The sequence below is a fragment of the Orbicella franksi genome, chromosome 5 (assembly GCF_964199315.1).
Source record: "Orbicella franksi chromosome 5, jaOrbFran1.1, whole genome shotgun sequence".
NCBI lineage: Eukaryota > Metazoa > Cnidaria > Anthozoa > Scleractinia > Merulinidae > Orbicella > Orbicella franksi.
The window spans coordinates 16,091,842-16,112,438 of NC_138149.1; the positions used below are offsets into that span (position 1 = coordinate 16,091,842).

The 20,597-nt window shown below is 41.9% G+C and overlaps 2 protein-coding genes across 4 annotated transcripts in view; one reads left to right on the forward strand and one right to left on the reverse strand.

Moving 5' to 3' along the window:
* Nucleotides 1-20,597, forward strand: part of LOC145486364 (oxidoreductase NAD-binding domain-containing protein 1-like) — a 140,464-nt gene that overhangs the window by 99,278 nt on the left and 20,589 nt on the right. The gene's annotated exons all lie outside the window — the stretch shown is intronic.
* Nucleotides 534-15,449, reverse strand: LOC145486801 (uncharacterized). The gene is made up of 8 exons (XM_081465514.1): nucleotides 15,276-15,449; nucleotides 11,593-11,895; nucleotides 10,796-11,131; nucleotides 10,701-10,745; nucleotides 7,068-7,130; nucleotides 4,712-4,837; nucleotides 3,851-4,328; nucleotides 534-3,104 (listed from the first exon to the last, which is right to left on the reverse strand). The coding sequence occupies exons 1-7, from the start codon at nucleotides 15,364-15,366 to the stop codon at nucleotides 3,877-3,879; spliced, it is 1,416 nt and encodes a 471-aa protein (XP_081321640.1). The 5' UTR covers nucleotides 15,367-15,449; the 3' UTR covers nucleotides 534-3,104; nucleotides 3,851-3,876.

A 20,597-nucleotide genomic window follows, 5' to 3' on the forward strand; every position in this document is an offset into this window, starting at 1 on the left:
CAAGAAATAACAAATGGGCGTAACATGAATACATAAAACAATAAATATTAATAAAGTTTAAATGTGCCGGGTATCGATGTGATGATCGTCCATTGTAATCTACTGCATTAAATATAATGAGTACAGATATAAGAGATTAATAAATATTAGATTTTAAAGGTTAAGGGCTTAAATAATCACAGAAGGATTTCTTCTTATTTGCGACCTCATTTGTCAAAATATACTTCCAAGTCATCAATACACATACCAGATACCTTTCCCATCTCCTCTACTCCAAAGAATTCGTCCAGTTTGCTGAAAGTTTAATTTGGCCAACAAGCCGCAATTTGTGACTGTTTTTTTTTTCCTTCAGTAGCCAATAAACACAAAGCAATTTCAGTTTCTGTCGAGTTTCGGTAGAATTCTCCGACTAACACTGATGCAAATGCTTCAACCTAGCTGATTGGTTGAGTTATTGTACCAGTATCGTACACTATATAAACAATGGAGCGCTTCTGTCGACTGGATATGGGTTGATAGTTGCCTGCGGAAATTTCGTCCTCTAAAAACAAGTATTAGCTCGAGGGCTCATATCAAGTTTTATAGAAAACAAAATTTTCAAGAGCAGTTATTGACCCATAGGCCCGAGACATAAACACTCTATTGCTTGTTTTCTCTGTCATTCGGCAGAAAAACAAAGGCGAAACTATTGGATAAACGAAGACAAGAATTTGAAATATTACAGAAGGTTGACTGAAGGAAACCTGAAAATAGAAGTTTACTGAGATAGAGCAACACCAAAGAGATAATAATAAACCATAAAGGAACAAGGACGGTTAAGAATGAAAAAATTTGGTTAATCTTTTCAAGAGGCGCAAACTGTGACGTAGCTTCAATAAATCGTAAAGTGATCATATTGCTAAAACTGACAGGATGAATCATTATCACGTAAAAAGCTACGTGGGAGCCTTCTCGCGGTCATTTTGATGTCTCGTGGTGGAAAAACTTTAACAAATCGAATGTGGTTTAGCGTAGTCTGTACTCTTATCGACAACGAGTATGCGTCATCACAGTAGTCAAAATGTTGTGGACTCACGAGGCGCAGCCTTCGAGCTGAATTTCCGAGCTGACTTTGTATATTGTTCCACTGTTGCGCCGTTTGACCAATGTTCCGGTAAGAGTGCAGAGATAAAGCTTTCAATTAATTTTAAGTCGAAGAACACAGAGAATGCGTACAACAGATAGCGTTTATTGCTTTATAATTGAGCTAATGGTAATGTCAACAACTGCTATGGTTGGACTATTGCACATGTACTTTCATCGAAATTTAATGAGCTCAACTAAACTGAGCTCAACTCAGCTCAACTAAACTAAACTAAACTAAACTAAACTAAATTAAACTAAACTAAACTAAACTAAACTAAACCAAACTAAACTAAAATAAACTAACCTAAAATGAACTAGACTAAGCTAAACTAAACTAAACTAAACTGAACTAAAATAAACTAACCTATAATAAACTAAACTAAACTAAACTAAACTAAGCTAAACTAAGCTAAACTAAATTAAAGTAAATTAAACTAACGCTAAACAAAACACAGCTAAACTCAACCAGACTAAACTACTAAGACGATGTTACTGCCTCTCGAAATTTTTATCATTATTAAAATTTATGCGAGCCTGCAATTATTCAAGGTGAACGATGGCTTAATTATGTTAATTGTTTAGTATTTGTTGTTGCTACATTTACAAATGTTTATGCAAATGTTTTAACAAAAAACCTGCGCTTCACCTCAGCCTTTATGATATCCTTTAAACCATTCATTTTTACTTATTTAAGCTTCGCTATTAATGATTGAAGAATGGTTTTCGAGATATTGCTTTTCCAGCTTAAGGGTCCATTAACCGATTCATGCGCGCGCTCGCGCGCATTGCTAAGGAGGTGAAATTTCACTTCCGGTCACTTACGTCAGCCTGAGCACGGAAAATCAAAGCAACTCAAAAGCTTGCAAATTCGCATACATTTTAGATGTTTTTCTTTGTGTTTCACAAAATGCAAAGCAAAAAAAGTACAAGCAAAGACAAAATAAGAAAAAGACAGAAAAACAAGAGCAATAGAAAGAGAAAAACTAACTCCGTGTGGTTTTTTGTGATCTCACCGAAGTGCGCTGGTAGTGTAAATTGCGCACGCGCTGATAGGATAACTTCCAATAGATATCGGGCGCACTTCCGGTTTCTTTAAATGCTAAAGGAAACGCGGTTTTTCATTAAATCCAGCCATTTTCGACGATTTTCGATTAAAGCCAACGTTGGCAACATAGCTATGCATTCCTTTTTCGAAATCATGCTTTTTTCAGAAAATTACGAATTTTTCAATATTTTGAAATGCTCTCAAAATCTGACCTTTTAGAAATGAAACAAAATCGATGCATAGCGTAATGAGGATTTAAATTAAAATATTAAATCAAAGAAAAAAATCCCGAGAAAGAAATTTGCCTGGGAGCCTTTGCATTTTTCCTGTATTAGTCACATGACCATGGGCGTGGCCTGATGACGTCATCACTAGTGTTACTGGTCATGAAAAAGTTGAAACACATGAAATAACTCTGAACTAACTAAAAATGAGGAGGTTAGATGAGACTGAATTTTCCTTAGCAACGGCTCGAAAAGATCGGTTAATGGGCCCTTAATCAAGAGAAATACTGTCTAAAAGACTGTAGATTTTTCTTGTAGATTTTATGGAGTTGGGAATATCGTTTAGTCGTCCTCTGATCTATATTATTCGATTTCATGAAAGAAAATCGGGGACTAAAAAATACTTGTCATTACTAAGTTACTGGTATGTTTGCCAATGATGCAAAGTTTCGATTCTCACGAGCGAAAGGCTTTCCAGCCTTTCCTAGCATCTATTTGCCTGACTGTAATGACGTCAGACTTCTTTGTACTACTTTAACATTACTGTATTCCCTGTTAATCAGTGTAACAATTCATCATCCTAATGAAAAGATAAAAAAAAGTTAAACTTATACAGTCTAGAAAATTCATCTGCGAAAATCAGGCGCAGATTCAGAATTGAACTATAACTTTAACTATACGCCCTTTAAGCTGTGCGACCATTTATCAACCTGATGGAACAAAAAAATAAAAAATAAAAATTATACAGCCTAGAAAAGGAAACCGAGGGAATAGCACGGCACAAAACCGATGTTTGAGAGACAAAGCACGCATAACGGGAAACGAGGGAAAAGCGTTGCACAAACCCGATGTCCGTGAGGCAAAGCACGCATACAAAAAACATATAACATCTGCAAATTAGAAGAGATTCGAGGGAAAGGCACTATACAAAACCGGCGTTTGTGAGGCAAAGCACACATACAAAAACATTCCTTAATATAGCAAAACCTGAAAAATTAGAAGGAAGTCGAGGGAAAGGTACTGCACAAACCCGGCGTTTGCGAGGCAATGCACTCATAAAATAATAAACAGTTCTGCAACTTCACAGCAAAAGCTTGAAAATACTTAAAGAGAGTGTGGGAAGGGAAAACAATGGATAAAAGCCAGGCAACGGAGTAAGGGACAATACGAGTGAAAAAAACAAGCTGGTAAACGACTAAAAGCAACAAACTACAAGAAAAAGTTCTGTACCAGTAAGTGTGCCGGAGTTGGGTTCCATTAACTGGACCTATTGTACGCATTTAGGTCAGTTGAAGGAATCAGGAACAGTGCAAGCAGCATGGACGAGACCTTGATCATCCGGCAGGGGGTATAACATGTAAGGTTACGAAGCGAAGGATTCTTACGCGAACTGGACTGAAATGTAGAACTCTTATTTATACTCGCTTAGTAAGGGACTGACACGAATAATACTTACATCTTGAGCGATGATACATTTAACTTTTAAACACTAGAGGTCAATTTGCCTTGTGATATCTCACGTAATATTTTCTCCTCCCAATCTTGTTTCTTCTTGTGTTTTTCAAAGTCCAGCAGGCGTTTCTTTCTCAAAGCGGCAGGTAATTTCTTTTTCTTCAAGTTCTTGATCATCACAAAAATTAGTGACGAATCTCCCGCGTCCACGCCCCTCTGTACAGCCATGTGCAGCTCCTCTCGGCAAAAGTTGCTGGCGAGGTAATTCTCAGACAAAACAATCAACACTTGACGGCTGCCGTACACACTGGCGGCCATGTTCTGGACGATGGGTATTCCAATTTCAAAGTCCCGGCTGTGGATGCTGTAGTCAATCGAGTGCTTTTCAAGAATTGAGATGAGATTGTCAGTGACCCAACCAAAGTCCTTTGAACTGTAGCTGATAAACAGTCTGTTTATGAGATCCTCTTCGAGGAGAACAGCTACCAAGGATAAAAACAAAACGAGAATAACAAGTAAACCAAGGCACATTTCTTCAGATCTGGCTTGCAGGTTGCGTGGACAACTGAAATTGAAAATGAACCGGCTTCGCGAGCATTTAGTGGCCTAAAGACGGCGGCACTCGGGAAGATGCAGCTAATATAAAGTTTGACTGTTTAGGACAATCTTCGTAAAAACTTGGTACTGCTCAAACAGAGGTTACATAATTAATAAATTTCAAACGAGTTTTTAAGTTGTAAAGCTTAAAAGCGTTTGGTTAACGTCGCATATGCTAATTGTACATCATTGCTAAATTAGTCCCAATGAAGCTTGCTCCCCGACCACCACAAAAGGCCACAAATGATCAGACGAGTCAGCAACTTACGTTTTCGCATGTTATATGATGATTTCCATTTTTTCTTGACAACAAACCGAACAAATGACATCATCAAGAGGGCGACAATTGCGGCTGATAAAATGATGATCGGCTGGAGCCAATCTCTGCGACTTCCTGTGGAGCAAAGCGAGACGTTAAAAAAGGTTCAAACTACACCTCCCATCAGCGGACACCAAACTGCGGTCCCGGCGATTTCTCCTCTCCAACGCTATATCTTTAACCCCCCGTAAGCGGACACCTCTCCCAAGCGGACACGGACACCTATTTGGGTTCTACAGGGTCTAAAATAACCTCCTGTAAGCAGACAGTGAACAATATCAAGAAAATTTCTAACGAACTAGTTTCGGTTTAAATGGTTTGATCACATACTGACCAAGATCAAAGCAGTGTTTGAGTCTGAAGAGTTATATGAAGGTAACCTTTCAATAAGGTTTTTTTTCATTACCGTACATCAAATTTGTCCTTTTTTTAACTTTTCCTCGAGTCAGTTGCACGAAAATTTGTCTCCTTAAAATTTAAAACCACGAAACAAATATAAATAATAATAATAATAATAATAATAATAATAATAATTGTCGCGGCTAATCGCCGTCGCAAAGTACAGCAACGACGCAGCTCGACAAGGTCGAACCGAAAGCATACATTGGTGCCTCTGGCAGCCGCTATTCGGTCCATGTGTGACCTTGGAGCACAGTTTACAGCCAGCTGGAATCAGCTGTATGTTGGTTTTTGCTGAGGGGGGAAAACCAGAGAACCCGGAGAAAAACCCTCGAAGCAGAGAAGAGAACCAATACAAACTCAACCCACTTATGGCGTCGGGTCCGGGAATCGAACCCGGGCCACATTGGTGGGAGGCGCCATCCCTGCGCCATCCCTGCTCCCCCAAATATAGCAAATCATATCCTGTCCTCTGTTTCGGAGTTCGCCAATTACCATGGTAACGAGGAAATTTCAAATACTCTACTCAGAGTGCCGGATATCTTAACCCTTTGACTGCCAAAATTTTCACTAAAATGCCGTTTTTAACTGGTAAATCAGTTTTTTGGCTGCCCTGACGCTAAATGGACCTTAATTTTTGCTGAAAAAGCTATTTTTTACCAAAAAGATAGATTTCCCCAAGATTAGGTACCAAAATGTGCAATATTCCAATTTGGCGCACGCGCATAAGCCAAAATTTTGGACCGGATTGTTTTTTTCTTTCTTTTTTTGCCATTGCCTGTTCCGAATGTTTTTTTCTTACCCCTATGCTTTCCTTTTTCTCGGCCCTTTCACCCTCGCTACCTCTTACGTTTCATATTCTTTCTGGCTGCCATAAAAAGTTAGGTGTTAATTGTTTAATTATACATATAATGGACCATTTTACCACCATTTTTGCATTAAAACTGATAACGTTGTTTTTCAATTTGCTATGTTAGAATGCCGTCGATTTCCAAAACAGTCCGTTGTGCGGATAGATCTATTCTAGCTCTACTATCTGCTTATCAAGAATATCTGGTGACATTTCAATTGATGACGCCACAAGTGGTACAAAGGGCACGATCACTCACTCAGGGCGTGTATATGCGCCGTTGGCAGTCAAAGGGTTAAGAGACCCTAAGATCAGGGAACCACAAAAGCAGACACTGATCAATAGCCTCTTTTTTACCTACATAAGGACACTGCGTTTGAAAAGGACAATCATGCAAATGTGCATAAATTGTGTACTTCTGCTGTTCTATTCACCTCAAAAGTATTGGCGATTGAGTATGTTACTGCTTACATATATTTAGCGGCAAGTCTTTTATTACTGACCCATAGTATTAAAATTGGTGTTAAATTTATGTATGTGTTATAGAAAAGCAACATCTAAAATCCCTGTGATGGATAATACAATAATATTACAAGTGATATTGAGTACTTGTTCAGTCTGGTACATTATATGCCCTCTGGTGCATTTTTTTTCTTTTTTCACCCTCCGGTAAGTGGACACTTCCCGTGAGCGGACACTTACCCTTAGTCCCGGGACTGTCCTCTTACAGGAGGTTCGACCGTATAAACACTTAAATTAAGTCATCGGCTGTACTCCCTGAATCAGACAAAAACGGGGGGTTTTTATCCTACAATTCTCGTTAAATTGGTTAGATCCTGCTGAATGATAAGTATAAATGTTTTCTTTTTGTATTTTCTGTTATTTTTTAGCGTTTTCGTTGATCTTACTTTGCTAACTTGATAAGCTTTTTCTTCTAAATGATCATATGAGTTTTCCACTCAAGCTTAGAACTAATGCATTTTAATTGAAAAGTTTTTAACGGAGAAGTTTGAACAAACAACTGTTGACGGACATTTCGTGACTACTTGCACATACCTGAATAAGTAGGAGAAACCACAACTGAATTTGACTGGCTGAAAATTGTGCTTGGTTCCGTCCCTGAAAATTAAGGTGAAACTGAGAGACTCACTCTTGCAAAGTTAAGGAGCGTGGTCTCGCTGTACGAGAAGCGAGGAAGCGAGGAAGCGAGGAAGCGAGGAAGCGAGGAAGCGAGGAAGCGAGAACGCGAGGAAGCGAGAACACGAGGAAGCGAGGAAGCGAGGAAGCGAGGAAGCGAGGAAGCGAGGAAGCGAGGAAGCGAGGACGCGAGGACGCGAGCAAGCGAGGAAGCGAGGAAGCGAGGAAGCGAGGACATGAGGAAGCGAGGAAGAGAGTAAGCGAGGACGCGAGGAAGCGAGGAAGCGAGGAAGCGAGGAAGCGAGGAAGCGAGGAAGCGAGGAAGCGAGGAAGCGAGGAAGCGAGGAAGCGAGGAAGCGAGGAAGCGAGGAAGCGAGGAAGCGAGGAAGCGAGGAAGCGAGGAAGCGAGGAAGCGAGGAAGCGAGGAAGCGAGGAAGCGAGGAAGCGAGGACGCGAGGAAGCGAGGAAGCGAGGAAGCGAGGAAGCGAGGAAGCGAGGAAGCGAGGAAGCGAGGACGCGAGGAAGCGAGGACGCGAGGACGCGAGGACGCGAGGAAGCGAGGAAGCGAGGAAGCGAGGAAGCGAGGAAGCGAGGAAGCGAGGAAGCGAGGAAGCGAGGACGCGAGGAAGCGAGGAAGCGAGGAAGCGAGGAAGCGAGGAAGCGAGGAAGCGAGGAAGCGAGGAAGCAAGGAAGCGAGGAAGCGAGGAAGCGAGGAAGCGAGGAAGCGAGGAAGCGAGGAAGCGAGGAAGCGAGGAAGCGAGGAAGCGAGGAAGCGAGGAAGCGAGGACGCGAGGAAGCGAGGACGCGAGGACGCGAGGACGCGAGGAAGCGAGGAAGCGAGGAAGCGAGGAAGCGAGGAAGCGAGGAAGCGAGGACGCGAGGAAGCGAGGACGCGAGGAAGCGAGGACGCGAGGACGCGAGGAAGCGAGGAAGCGAGGAAGCGAGGAAGCGAGGAAGCGAGGAAGCGAGGAAGCGAGGAAGCGAGGAAGCGAGGACGCGAGGAAGCGAGGAAGCCAGGACGCCAGGAAGCGAGGAAGAGAGTAAGCGAGGACGCGAGGAAGCGAGGAAGCGAGGAAGCGAGGAAGCGAGGAAGCGAGGACGCGAGGAAGCGAGGACGCGAGGAAGCGAGGAAGCGAGGAAGCGAGGAAGCGAGGAAGCGAGGAAGCGAGGAAGCGAGGAAGCGAGGAAGCGAGGAAGCGAGGACGCGAGGAAGCGAGGACGCGAGGAAGCGAGGACGCGAGGACGCGAGGAAGCGAGGAAGCGAGGAAGCGAGGAAGCGAGGAAGCGAGGAAGCGAGGAAGCGAGGAAGCGAGGAAGCGAGGAAGCGAGGAAGCGAGGACGCGAGGACGCGAGGAAGCGAGGAAGCGAGGAAGTGAGGACGCGAGGAAGCGAGGAACCGAGGAAGCGAGGAAGCGAGGACGCCAGGAAGCGAGGAAGAGAGTAAGCGAGGACGCGAGGAAGCGAGGAAGCGAGGAAGCGAGGAAGCGAGGAAGCGAGGAAGCGAGGAAGCGAGGAAGCGAGGAAGCGAGGAAGCGAGGAAGCGAGGAAGCGAGGAAGCGAGGAAGCGAGGAAGCGAGGAAGCGAGGAAGCGAGGACGCGAGGAAGCGAGGACGCGAGGAAGCGAGGAAGCGAGGAAGCGAGGAAGCGAGGAAGCGAGGAAGCGAGGAAGCGAGGAAGCGAGGAAGCGAGGAAGCGAGGAAGCGAGGAAGCGAGGAAGCGAGGACGCGAGGAAGCGAGGACGCGAGGACGCGAGGAAGCGAGGAAGCGAGGAAGCGAGAACGCGAGGAAGCGAGGAAGCGAGGAAGCGAGGAAGCGAGGAAGCGAGGAAGCGAGGAAGCGAGGAAGCGAGGAAGCGAGGAAGCGAGGAAGCGAGGAAGCGAGGAAGCGAGGAAGCGAGGAAGCGAGGAAGCGAGGAAGCGAGAACACGAGGAAGCGAGGAAGCGAGGAAGCGAGAAAGCGAGGAAGCGAGGAAGCGAGGACGCGAGGACGCGAGCAAGCGAGGAAGCGAGGAAGCGAGGAAGCGAGGACGCGAGGAAGCGAGGAAGAGAGTAAGCGAGGACGCGAGGAAGCGAGGAAGCGAGGAAGCGAGGAAGCGAGGAAGCGAGGAAACGAGGAAGCGAGGAAGCGAGGAAGCGAGGAAGCGAGGAAGCGAGGACGCGAGGACGCGAGGAAGCGAGGAAGCGAGGAAGTGAGGACGCGAGGAAGCGAGGAACCGAGGAAGCGAGGAAGCGAGGAAGCGAGGAAGCGAGGAAGCGAGGAAGCGAGGAAGCGAGGAAACGAGGAAGCGAGGAAGCGAGGAAGCGAGGAAGCGAGGAAGCGAGGACGCGAGGACGCGAGGAAGCGAGGAAGCGAGGAAGCGAGGAAGCGAGGAAGCGAGGACGCGAGGAAGCGAGGACGCGAGGAAGCGAGGACGCGAGGAAGCGAGGACGCGAGGAAGCGAGGAAGCGAGGAAGCGAGGAAGCGAGGACGCGAGGACGCGAGGAAGCGAGGAAGCGAGGAAGCGAGGAAGCGAGGAAGCGAGGAAGCGAGGAAGCGAGGAAGCGAGGAAGCGAGGAAGCGAGGAAGCGAGAACACGAGGAAGCGAGGAAGCGAGGAAGCGAGAAAGCGAGGAAGCGAGGAAGCGAGGACGCGAGGACGCGAGCAAGCGAGGAAGCGAGGAAGCGAGGAAGCGAGGACGCGAGGAAGCGAGGAAGAGAGTAAGCGAGGACGCGAGGAAGCGAGGAAGCGAGGAAGCGAGGAAGCGAGGAAGCGAGGAAACGAGGAAGCGAGGAAGCGAGGAAGCGAGGAAGCGAGGAAGCGAGGACGCGAGGACGCGAGGAAGCGAGGAAGCGAGGAAGTGAGGACGCGAGGAAGCGAGGAACCGAGGAAGCGAGGAAGCGAGGAAGCGAGGAAGCGAGGAAGCGAGGAAGCGAGGAAGCGAGGAAACGAGGAAGCGAGGAAGCGAGGAAGCGAGGAAGCGAGGAAGCGAGGACGCGAGGACGCGAGGAAGCGAGGAAGCGAGGAAGCGAGGAAGCGAGGAAGCGAGGACGCGAGGAAGCGAGGACGCGAGGAAGCGAGGACGCGAGGAAGCGAGGACGCGAGGAAGCGAGGAAGCGAGGAAGCGAGGAAGCGAGGACGCGAGGACGCGAGGAAGCGAGGAAGCGAGGAAGCGAGGAAGCGAGGAAGCGAGGAAGCGAGGAAGCGAGGAAGCGAGGAAGCCAGTAGGCAAGGAGGCCAGGAGGCGAAGAGGCGAGGAGGCAAGGAAGCAAAGAAGCAAGGAAGCAAGGAAGCAAGTAGCCTTACAAGCTAGCACGCCTGCAAACTAACAAGAAAGGAAGCAATAAAGAAAATAACTGATCAACAGTGATAGGCCAGCTGTGACACAGGTAGATGCAGCCAGAAAATAACCTGCAGCTAGCAAGAAAGCCAATCAACCAAAAGACTGACAGCAGTCTACGGAACGAACCACCTGGGTTTATTTATTTGTGACTATCGTTACCATAACGCATACATTTAGGACAAAGCAAACAATTAAAGGAGTTCTGTCGTATTTGAGCCTAAAGTATGTCTAACCTTTTAGGGCGAATACTTTCAAATCAATGACAGCTTTCGTAGGGGCTTCGTCCGCGTCACAGTTAGTGACAAAACAAACATTGAGGAAACCTTACCTGTCCGCAGGTCATCAGCTACTTTCAAATCGATGGCAGTTGTAGTTTTTTCGACACCGTCGCAGAGCCAGTGGCAACTGTATATCCCCTCATCATTTTCTGTCACGTTAAAAATAGACAGGAGAAAGTCTCTCTTGCATTTGGTGTGTGTATCTTTTAGTTCCATTTTATACTTTTTACCGCTTTCAGGCAGAGGTTCTGGTTCGTTGTTAAACTTCCAAAGCAGTTTTTCTGGACAATAGTCTTCATTGTCAATCCAGCATGACAGGCTGACGTTAGAAGATATGTTTGCAGTAATCTCCGATGAGGTAACGGTTGGAATTTTTCCTGAGTTACCTGTATTAAACAATCTCAATCATTATTGAGGTCTTAGTTACTTCATAGTCAATGTTACCACGCAGAAAAAGTTCCTGCAACATCAAAAGGCTCCCTTAAAATGTAACTTTCATGGTGCGTTATCGCCCTACAGGTCATGATTGATATTTTGCCCTTCAAAATGGCCCTTGCAGGAAACTACCTGTCTAAGTTAGATAGAATAAACAAAAGCTTGATACACATTCTGCTTCTTCGGGAATCTCAATTGGAAAAGTGATAATAGAAAACAAACAGCGTTAATAAACATCTCACTTGACGTTCATACATCTTCAGAAGCGACGCGTATACCAATGCGAAATAATGAAACTTAATTCGAACAGCATAAGACGTAACATAAGTGTCCAAGTGTCTAAAAATAAGTTTTGACACTTGGTCGGTTTAATAAAGCCAGAGTTGGGCTAAACGGCGGTGTGATAACTTACATTGATATATCATCTCTATCGTATAAGACGCGTTGTTTGAGATGCTGTTTCTTGCGCTGCACTTGTACAATCCTTTCAGCTCCTCACGTCCCGGCGGAAGATGAAGTGTGCTCCGGAGAGTTTTCCCTCCATTCTCTTCTGACAGATAAATACCTTCTGTTCCGTTTGTGATTAGTTCTCCATCCTTGTACCAATGGACCTCGTGAGGGAGAGGCCATCCCGAGAAATGGCATCCCAGGTTCATTGGTTTGCCTTCAAATATTTTATTCGGTGAACTCGTGCTCCATGTTATTTCCAGGGAACCTAAGTGATAAGATATGGATGCGTCATTGAGTAATAACCTTTGCCTGAATATGAAAATTCATATTAATGAGACTACTGCACCTTTGCACTGTATTAAGATTTCGATCTAAAACTATTTGTTATATTCTTTGTTTTTCACAACCATTAAAGTTGTGCTTAAAGCACTACTTTTTGAGGGGTTTTAGAGGGTCGTCATCTATAGTAACTAAATAACTTTAATTTTATTTGAGTGTCAGATGTATTTAGCACTGTTGTGCTAATTGGGAACACTTTAAATAAATAAACAAATATTTCAAACAGGGCATAAACTTCGGGATTGCTAGCAGCAACGAAATCGATCGCTCCTGTCGTTGGTAGGGGGAGGGGGGAGGTGTGGTAAATGCCGTTATGTATGCAACTTTAGATCACCACAAACTTCATTCCAACTTTTCCGTGAATTGGCTTGGCCTGTTTTTCATTTCTTGAGTTTCGCTGATGCTTCTATTTTCTCGTAATATAAAGGATATAGATTTTACAGACTCTCAGCCTACAAAGAAAGTTATGTGCATCTGCATAATCTAGTCACTCCTAGGTACACTACAACTGGTTAATTACCCGCTGACAATAAATCGATCTCAGAATTTTAGGGATTATCGATATACCGCTCATTTGCATAAGTCTTATCACCCCTATAACTCCTTCTAGCTAAGCAACCACTCGTTAAAAATTAAATCGAAAAACATTCAGTGGATTAGGTCAAGAAATTGCGGTGTTATAAAAGATTAACAAAGAAGATACCTCTCTAAGTTTTAGGTGAATGCGTTGAGATGTTCGTCGAAATGTTTCGCACAGATTTATAGAGCTCACCCTGGAGCGTCACGCAAATTGGTGTCCCTTGGTAATACACCAATATGGCGGTCTTAAAACAGCGTTAACATCTGGTTATGAAGGCTACCTTTTTTTGTACCGTACAAACAAGCATTTATGTAAACACTTTTCTTACTACTTTAACTTCTCAAATGGCTAAAAATCACGAGATGATATATAATATTATATTTACTTTTTTTTTCGACAAATGCGTTCGTAGATTTATGTCACGCACCGCCAAAACTCTGAAATTCAAAATGCGCTGGTTTCCAAACGAAGGGCACTATTCGATTGAAATTTGGTAAACAGATATAATTTCAGCAACTCTTATGCCAGATGAAGATAAAAATTTTAATGGGTCTTTAGTATTGGATTTCAGAGTTTGATGACGTCACGTGCAAAATCTTTATTGTACAAACGATCGTGAATGTTGGTTGGCACTACGCATGGAATTAAACGTACTTAGTAGCACACATGATAAATACTTCATTTGAATGCAGCGGTTTCACTTAGAACAATACATGTAAAACAATACATGGCGCGAGTAAACGCTCTTAAGTGTCTAGTCTGTTCCAGTTAGTTCGCTGCATGTTATTCCTGTACCAGTTGTAATTTTGTTTTCAGCTACTGTGTTCATTCGTTAATAAATTGGTGTGGGAACACAGAATGGATTTCGTGCAATGTGCCTTTGCGACATCATCCAAATATGCAAAGGATTTCACGCGTATCTCAATATCAGAATGAGATCCAGGTGTTTAATGAATATAAAATAGCTAGAGATCATAATTCAATAAAAATGCAAAACAAATTACAACACGCTGAAGCGCTTTTCATTGCCTATTTCCAGCTACTTATTTACTTTAGTTTTTGTCATTGCTAGAAATAACAAAACTGTTAATTCTAATTCAATAGTTTATCGCTGCTTGGTTGCGGTTCACAGTGTTTCAACAAGAAGGAAAGAGAAACAATGAATATACGTATTTGTACTGGTTCCTTCTATCACGCTGAAACACCTTTGAGCTTCAAAATAAACAGATTCCATTTACGGAGCTCCAAGTTATAAGATAACTATGATAACTAAAATTTGTAAATTCAATCTTAATTACTGTGATACTTTTTTTTTTTTTGAAGGAACTCCCTGTTAGGTTCAGTGTGTGGTTTACGCTGCGAACTTTGGCAAAATTTTCAAGATCTGCGTGTAATGGCATCATCTATGTGTACGATAAAAATTAGCCAATGAGCGTACGAGAAATTTGACAGTTATCAGCTTGTTGCAGCCAATTAACGTCAATGGAGGTTTTAATTTAGTGCTTCTCGTGGGTTTGGCATCGGTCGAAGTCAAAACTGAAGATAAAAAATATAAAGAAAATGTCAGTGCAAAGTTAAAAAACTGGCTGAAATTTACGCTTATCTTGGATTATCAGGGCTTTCAACGACCGTGTTCTGACTGAAGCCACAACAAATAGCCAAAATTTTAAGCTACTTACATATTGTATTAATATCCCCTTAGGGAGATATTTATGCTATAATGCCCTATTTTATGTTTTATGAATAAGACGAACAAGTTCCACAGTTAACGGAATGTGGAATAACCTTAGAACACGGAAAAACGACTTGTGAACAGATATTAAATGTCGGTATATTTTGAAACGGTTTTATAGAGAAATGCCCCTAAAAATTCGAATCAGAATCGAAAATGAAAATATTTTTGAAACATCATAAGTCGATGAATATATATTATTGGAAGAAACATCACGAATGTCACTTTGTTCAAATTTCAAAGTTCATTCTCATTGAAGTTGTATTTCATAAGCGGGCTTATTGCAGTTTTACCTATAAAACTTTATTACAAACGACAGAAGGAGTTGAAATTAATTAGCTCTTTATTCAGATCAATATTGAAATTAGAACCTGTTTACACTTTGCATGTCATAGACCTCTGTGGTTTCATAAATGATATATGTCCTCGCCAAGCAGCTTTAAACCAGGAAAGTCAGTATGAAACTTTATCGAAAACCGTACATAAAGTTACTGAATTCTCATGCCAAGAAATGGGTGGAGCAAAACTTTTACAAGAACTTTTAAAGGAAGAATGCAGCTTAATACTGTGCCAGCTGTAGAGATAATAATAATACAGATGACTGATGTCACATTAATGTTAAATAATCAAAATAGCTTATCCCGAATACATTGAAATGAAGCGTTAATTTTAAGAAATAACAACTGGCATTATAGTTTTCAACGATCTGTGTAGCATGCGTTCGAGTCAATAGTCAGGTCTGAGTTGAGCGATTGTTAGAAAGGCGAATTTCAATCAGCCAAAAAAAATTCCGCATTGAATGGCTTGCGACTAGCGAAATGTTAAAGCAATCTTGTACTTACCCTTTTGTCTCAAACTAAAGAACAACACGTAGAGCTCATATACAACTATTTCACTCCTGAGCTTGGAAAGCGTACTTGTTAACATAGACCCAACTTGGCATCTAAAGGAAAGTGCATGTTACCGCCGCAACAAAGTGACTCACTTTACATACCTTGTGTCATAAGAAGAGACAAAGAACTCAACAAAAGGTATTTCACCAAAAAAAGGTAAAAGTTCTTCCGGGGGTAATGAGAAATTTTCATGTTTTCAATTCTAGCCCCGAGCTAACGATCGAGCACTACCGAAGCTTTTCTTATAGTACCCTCTGGCAGATGACTATATTTTATAGGCCCTCCCACGCAACGTCATGAATTTGAACACTGTCATTAATATGAGCCTTATTGTTCGAGTTATTTTGTTACTAATTTATGGCAACTAATTGCTTTACGCTTTAGATATGGCGAAATATCAGCAGAATGCTAATTACTTACGCAGGCATGAAGTTTCTCCATGTTTCAATTTTTTTTTAAAACATGTTTACAAGATTTAATATAGGCAGCAGGCGCTTTCATCGACCTCGTTTTAACACGCACACCTCTATCATGAAGTACATGTTTACTTGCGATGTCTGTATATTGTTTACACAGTATAAACGTGTAAAGAGCGGCGAACCTCTATTTTTTTTCCAGAACAACACCCACGAAACTCCACAGTGACTTCCATACGTGAAGAAAAGTGCATCCAAGGAAAATAAAGTACATTACAAGATCTCGTGTTTCTTCCCAAAGTAAACAGCGCCAATACGGACATCCAATGTGTTCATTAAAAGCTAGACTACTCTGTAGTCTGTTTATGAGTTACCAAGGTTAAAGGGATCACTCGTCATCTGAAGCACTAGTCAAATAATATTCAGTAAAGAACATAAGGCTTTGACCTGTTTGACGTAGAGCATGGAGCTGAAATGCACGGTTTTACAAGCTGAGCAAGCTAAAAGCTGCTGAATACAAAAGAAGATTATTTTTCGCTGATAAAACTGAAAGAAGATCAGGCCAATTTTGGCCAAAATTCAAACTTGGCTCCGGGGCGCGGGGAAATAAAACAAAACAAATTCTTTATTCATCCTTTCATCTTTATTTTAATTTTCTGAATCAAAATTAAGTTTTACTACAATCGATCTAAGACATTAATGCATTTACAACAAATGAACCGAAGTCAAGTTCCTGTCACACATTAACCCTCGCAAAATGAATATCGATGCCCTTGTGATTATATAATGGCGTCCTTATCTGTTTGCTCCTTAGTAACTACATGCGTTGTAAGGTAAATTAAGCGGACGTGTGAATAAAAACGTCAACCATTTTAGATGACAAATGGTTTTGAGAACAGTTTGTTATTGGTGTCCATCTCTACTTTGAAACTTCATCACAAATGAAATCATAAGTAAACCTTTATTTTGTTCAGTATTGTTTATGTTCTCCCCTCAAGGTGAGATCAATTTCAGTTATTTTGCCGTGAAAGCGGCTGTCATCGTCCTCACAAAGCACAGCACCGAGGAAGACTGGACTTCCAATCTGCCGTCGTTCACACACATCAAAGATATATTAGAGAACTCTTGTTGAATTAAACCCTGCAGTGAAACGTATTAAAACTGAAAATGACGTATGGAGTAACCTTGGCCCATATGAAAAGTCTCTTCTTTCCAACCCGTTTTACTCATCATTTTAGTAACACGTAAAAAAACAAACGTTTTGTTCATTTTATTATTGATTTATCAGTCTGCCAATGTTTCTGAAAATGAAGTCTTTTTCTGGATCTGAATGATCATCATCGGAACATGTGAGCATGAAAATCATCGCGCGCGGCTCTTTCTGCTTCCGATGTTTTCGAGAGTTTATTTCAAAATCTAAAGTGATGATAAGAACGCTTGATCTGTAGGTTAACTCTTAAGCTTATCAGTATGATTTTTATTCTATCAAAGCAGCAGGTCTTTGTTGTGGTCTTTTGTTCCACGCCCCCGAAATGAACAGAAATTGAGAGACACGGAAAGTATTTTGGCGCCGCAAGTAATTCAAACCCGGCAATTTCTCTCGAATTCTTCTTACGAAGACCATCTCTGAAGTACGCCTCTAATGATATACCTCCACTGAAAGATATTTAATATCCCAATGGTTTAAACAAAAGCGTTTCTTTAAATTACATCTTGAAAAGGTTACGCAAGATATATTGATAAAAAAGCGCGTATAATTGCTACTACGGGTGACCACAAAATAGTCACATAACCACGTATTCGGTAAATTGTTATAGCTTGCGTAGGAAACCATGATGACAAACCCACTGAAAAAATAATAGTGAATTATCAGAAATCTTCGGTTCGAACGCCTTCAGTTAACTGCTGTTGCAAAGTGAAGGAGACAAACAAAACGCTCATCTCTCTGCGAAACAGTATTTTGCCAAAAATGTAGTTACATTCATAAAAATTAACAATATTTAGATCATATAAATCCCACTGAAAGAAAATTGCCCTAAAATGCCCTAATAAGAGTGGAGTAGGCGAGCCAGGTAAGACACCCCATAAGAAAGCGCGGAATGAAGTGGGCATATCTAATTTATTACTCGACATAAACACAGAATTAGCACGAGCTGTTAACGTAATGGTGCTGCAAAAGCTGATCGAAACGAGTGATTTTCTCTTTCGTTCTCCCAGACTTCCATTCGTGTTTCTATAACTCGATAAAAACAAGAAAATGTTTTCTATTCTTTAAATGATGCTGGCACCAGCGTTACAAACATATTTCCCATTGCTTCATGCATATGCAAGCCGGTCAGGAGTTTTGAATATTACCGCAAAGGAAGCACACTAAAGAATGCGTTTTCCTTGTCAGTCTCAATTAAGGACGGATGACTGGCAGTAAGATCGTCAGATTAGACCTTTAGCTTTTTTTTTTTTCTTCAAAACGATTTCCTCGTTGTTGTTCATGGGTTTCTTCGATGATAGAAATCAAATTGGAGAGTTAATTACTACTTTGCTTCGTAGGTTTTGTAATTTGAATGTTAAGTATTTTATGGAAATTCGATTAATCATCTCATATTTTATCAGAGCTGTCAGAGCTAGACTTGATAACCAAACCTCCTCCATTGCTTTAATCAGTCAGTTTATCGTTGCTATTCAGGGACAACCAACGACAGTTAACGCTTTCTTCTCAAATGTTTTAAAATTCTGTTTTTAGGCTATCTGGAGTGCTTTTAAAGCGGTCTGTTGGTGAATTTTAGACTGCGTTATAAAATTTTTAAGTGGTCGATCATTCAGCTGCAACTTTTAAAGTCTTCTGGACCATTTCGTCTTATTACCTTTCAGTTCCGAAAATCATAGCCGATTTTTTCGTGGTACCTGAAACGACAATTTTTTGAAACGATCCGTTCATGAGTGCCCGTGACTATTTTAACTCTAACAAAGGAAAGTCTAAAATACAATGCTGACAGGTTTTTTGCTTGTTTTGCTCCTCCGGAGCCCAGCTCTATCAGCGTTTGCAACCCAGCTGGAGGAATACTAATTAATGTTTTAATACATGCATTAATGATTGAACGCAAGGTGCAAAAGAAAACTCTTTTAAACGAGTTAAGAATTTCTAGAATTCTAGGAAAAGTAGCATTTGAATTCCACATAAAATAAAATCCTGTGAACACTTTGTCTGTTGTGTAGTATATCAGTGATGTCTACTTCAGTGTTTTATTTAGACTGACTCAAACGAGTATTTTGGTTCTGACGCCATCTGCCGTTCTTTATTAATGTCAGTTATTTTGATGTCACCGGTTTTAAATTTCAACTCTAGTAGACCCTACGTGCGTCGTAAGAACTAAATTAAATAATTTCGATCTCATCAACGGCGGAGCCTTGAGTTTTACACTCTAATTCCTGTTCGTTTTAGAAAGATAAATTTGACCTCTTAACTAATGAGCGTTCCTAGACGGGCAAAAGTTTTGAGCAGCAGAAATGCTCTCCACTACTTTTTTTTCTCGCCGTTCTTCACGCTGCCCAGATTAACTCAGCTGAACGCCAGGAACAAGCTATTAATGCTCTGACATTTTAGAATGTCTTGATGTCTTGAGTATTTGTCTACTTAGCACCTTAAAAAGAAAACCGATTCAACGTCAACTCGATTTCGAGAAGCAGTCGCCTGACTACTTTTTGCGGTCTTCACGTGATGAATTCAGCATTTCTAGTTCGCTAACGTCACAGCTCTATAAAACTTCACCCTGACTCAGGAATACCTTTTCTTTCCTCTGAGGCTCAGAAGTTTTCTGAAGAGAAGGTTCGTGTCCTGTCGATATAACTGCCAGCAAGAGAGAATCAAGGGTAACAGAGTTAATCACTCATATAGGCCTCATTCTGAAGGTAATCTTCTAAGCAAATTTTAGATGTGACATCCAGTTCCCCTGCGGATAATGGCACACGCTCGTTACGTTGCCTAGTTGTTTTCTTGTATGATGAAAATGCTTGTGAAGCCGCTTGGACTGTACACGTGAGCAAAATCCGCTTTCCAGTATTGACTATTTCTAGACCCTCCTGGCATTTGTCGGAAAACTGTGAGCTTTGAGGAACAGATAATGTCCAAGGACAAATACCTTAAAATTCCGAAAATAAGCTCCGGGGCTTATTTTTTTTCAAAGGAGCTTTTTGAGGGGCTTATTTTTGAAAGGGACCTATATTCGGAGGGGCTTATTATAGTAGGGAAATTTGCGCTTCAAAATTGGCTGGGCTTATAATTGGAGGAAAATTTGTGTCAAAATTTTTGAGAGTGCAACTGGTAATATTAGGGTTTTGGCTAGAAATTCGTAACAAATTAATCACACTGAAAATGCCAAGTTCAAACATAACGGCAATGAACTTTATTAGAACGGAAATACAGTAAAAACGGCAACGTAGTTCAGGCTCAAAGTTCATGATAACTATGGAAGCTCATATCGTTCTTCATCAGTTTCCTCTGTGTCAGTGGCTTCAACATCTCCCTCATCCGAGTCCCATGCGCAAAGATGGAACATTCTATCACCCCAAAGATAACACGTGAAAAGCGTAACGGAATCGAACTTCCTTGCAAATACTTTTTCCACGAACCGAAAGAACTCAAGGCGCGAGTGAAGAGCGAACTGCGTAAAAGACAATAAACTTCAACACTTGTTGACCACATTGCTTTAGTGCACGGTATCATTCTATTATGACTTAAAAAAGGCTTCCTGATAATGGTAATTATGTGTAGTTTGCTTTGGTTTGTATAATTGAGGATAATTTCCAAATACAAGCCCCCGGGGGCATATATTCAGAGGGGCTTATTATGGGAGATATTTTTGCGTTTCAGATTTGGGGGGCTTTTATACGGAGGGGCTTATACACGGAGGGGCTTATTTTCGGAATTTTACGGTATCGGAGCATATTTTAGCGCCAAATGGAGGCTTATTGTTTGTTTATATAGTGCCCGTACGAGGAAAATGCCCGGAT

Bases quoted from the DNA above. Each gene is read 5' to 3' on its own strand.
- LOC145486801 (XM_081465514.1), bottom strand. From the start codon at position 15,366: ATGAAAATTTCTCATTACCCCCGGAAGAACTTTTACCTTTTTTTGGTG. The intron at 11,896-15,275 runs GTATGTAAAGTG...CTTATCACTTAG, and splicing joins GTCTCTTCTTATGACACAAG to GTTCCCTGGAAATAACATGG. The intron at 4,838-7,067 runs GTATGTGCAAGT...TTTGCTCCACAG, and splicing joins GGTTTCTCCTACTTATTCAG to GAAGTCGCAGAGATTGGCTC.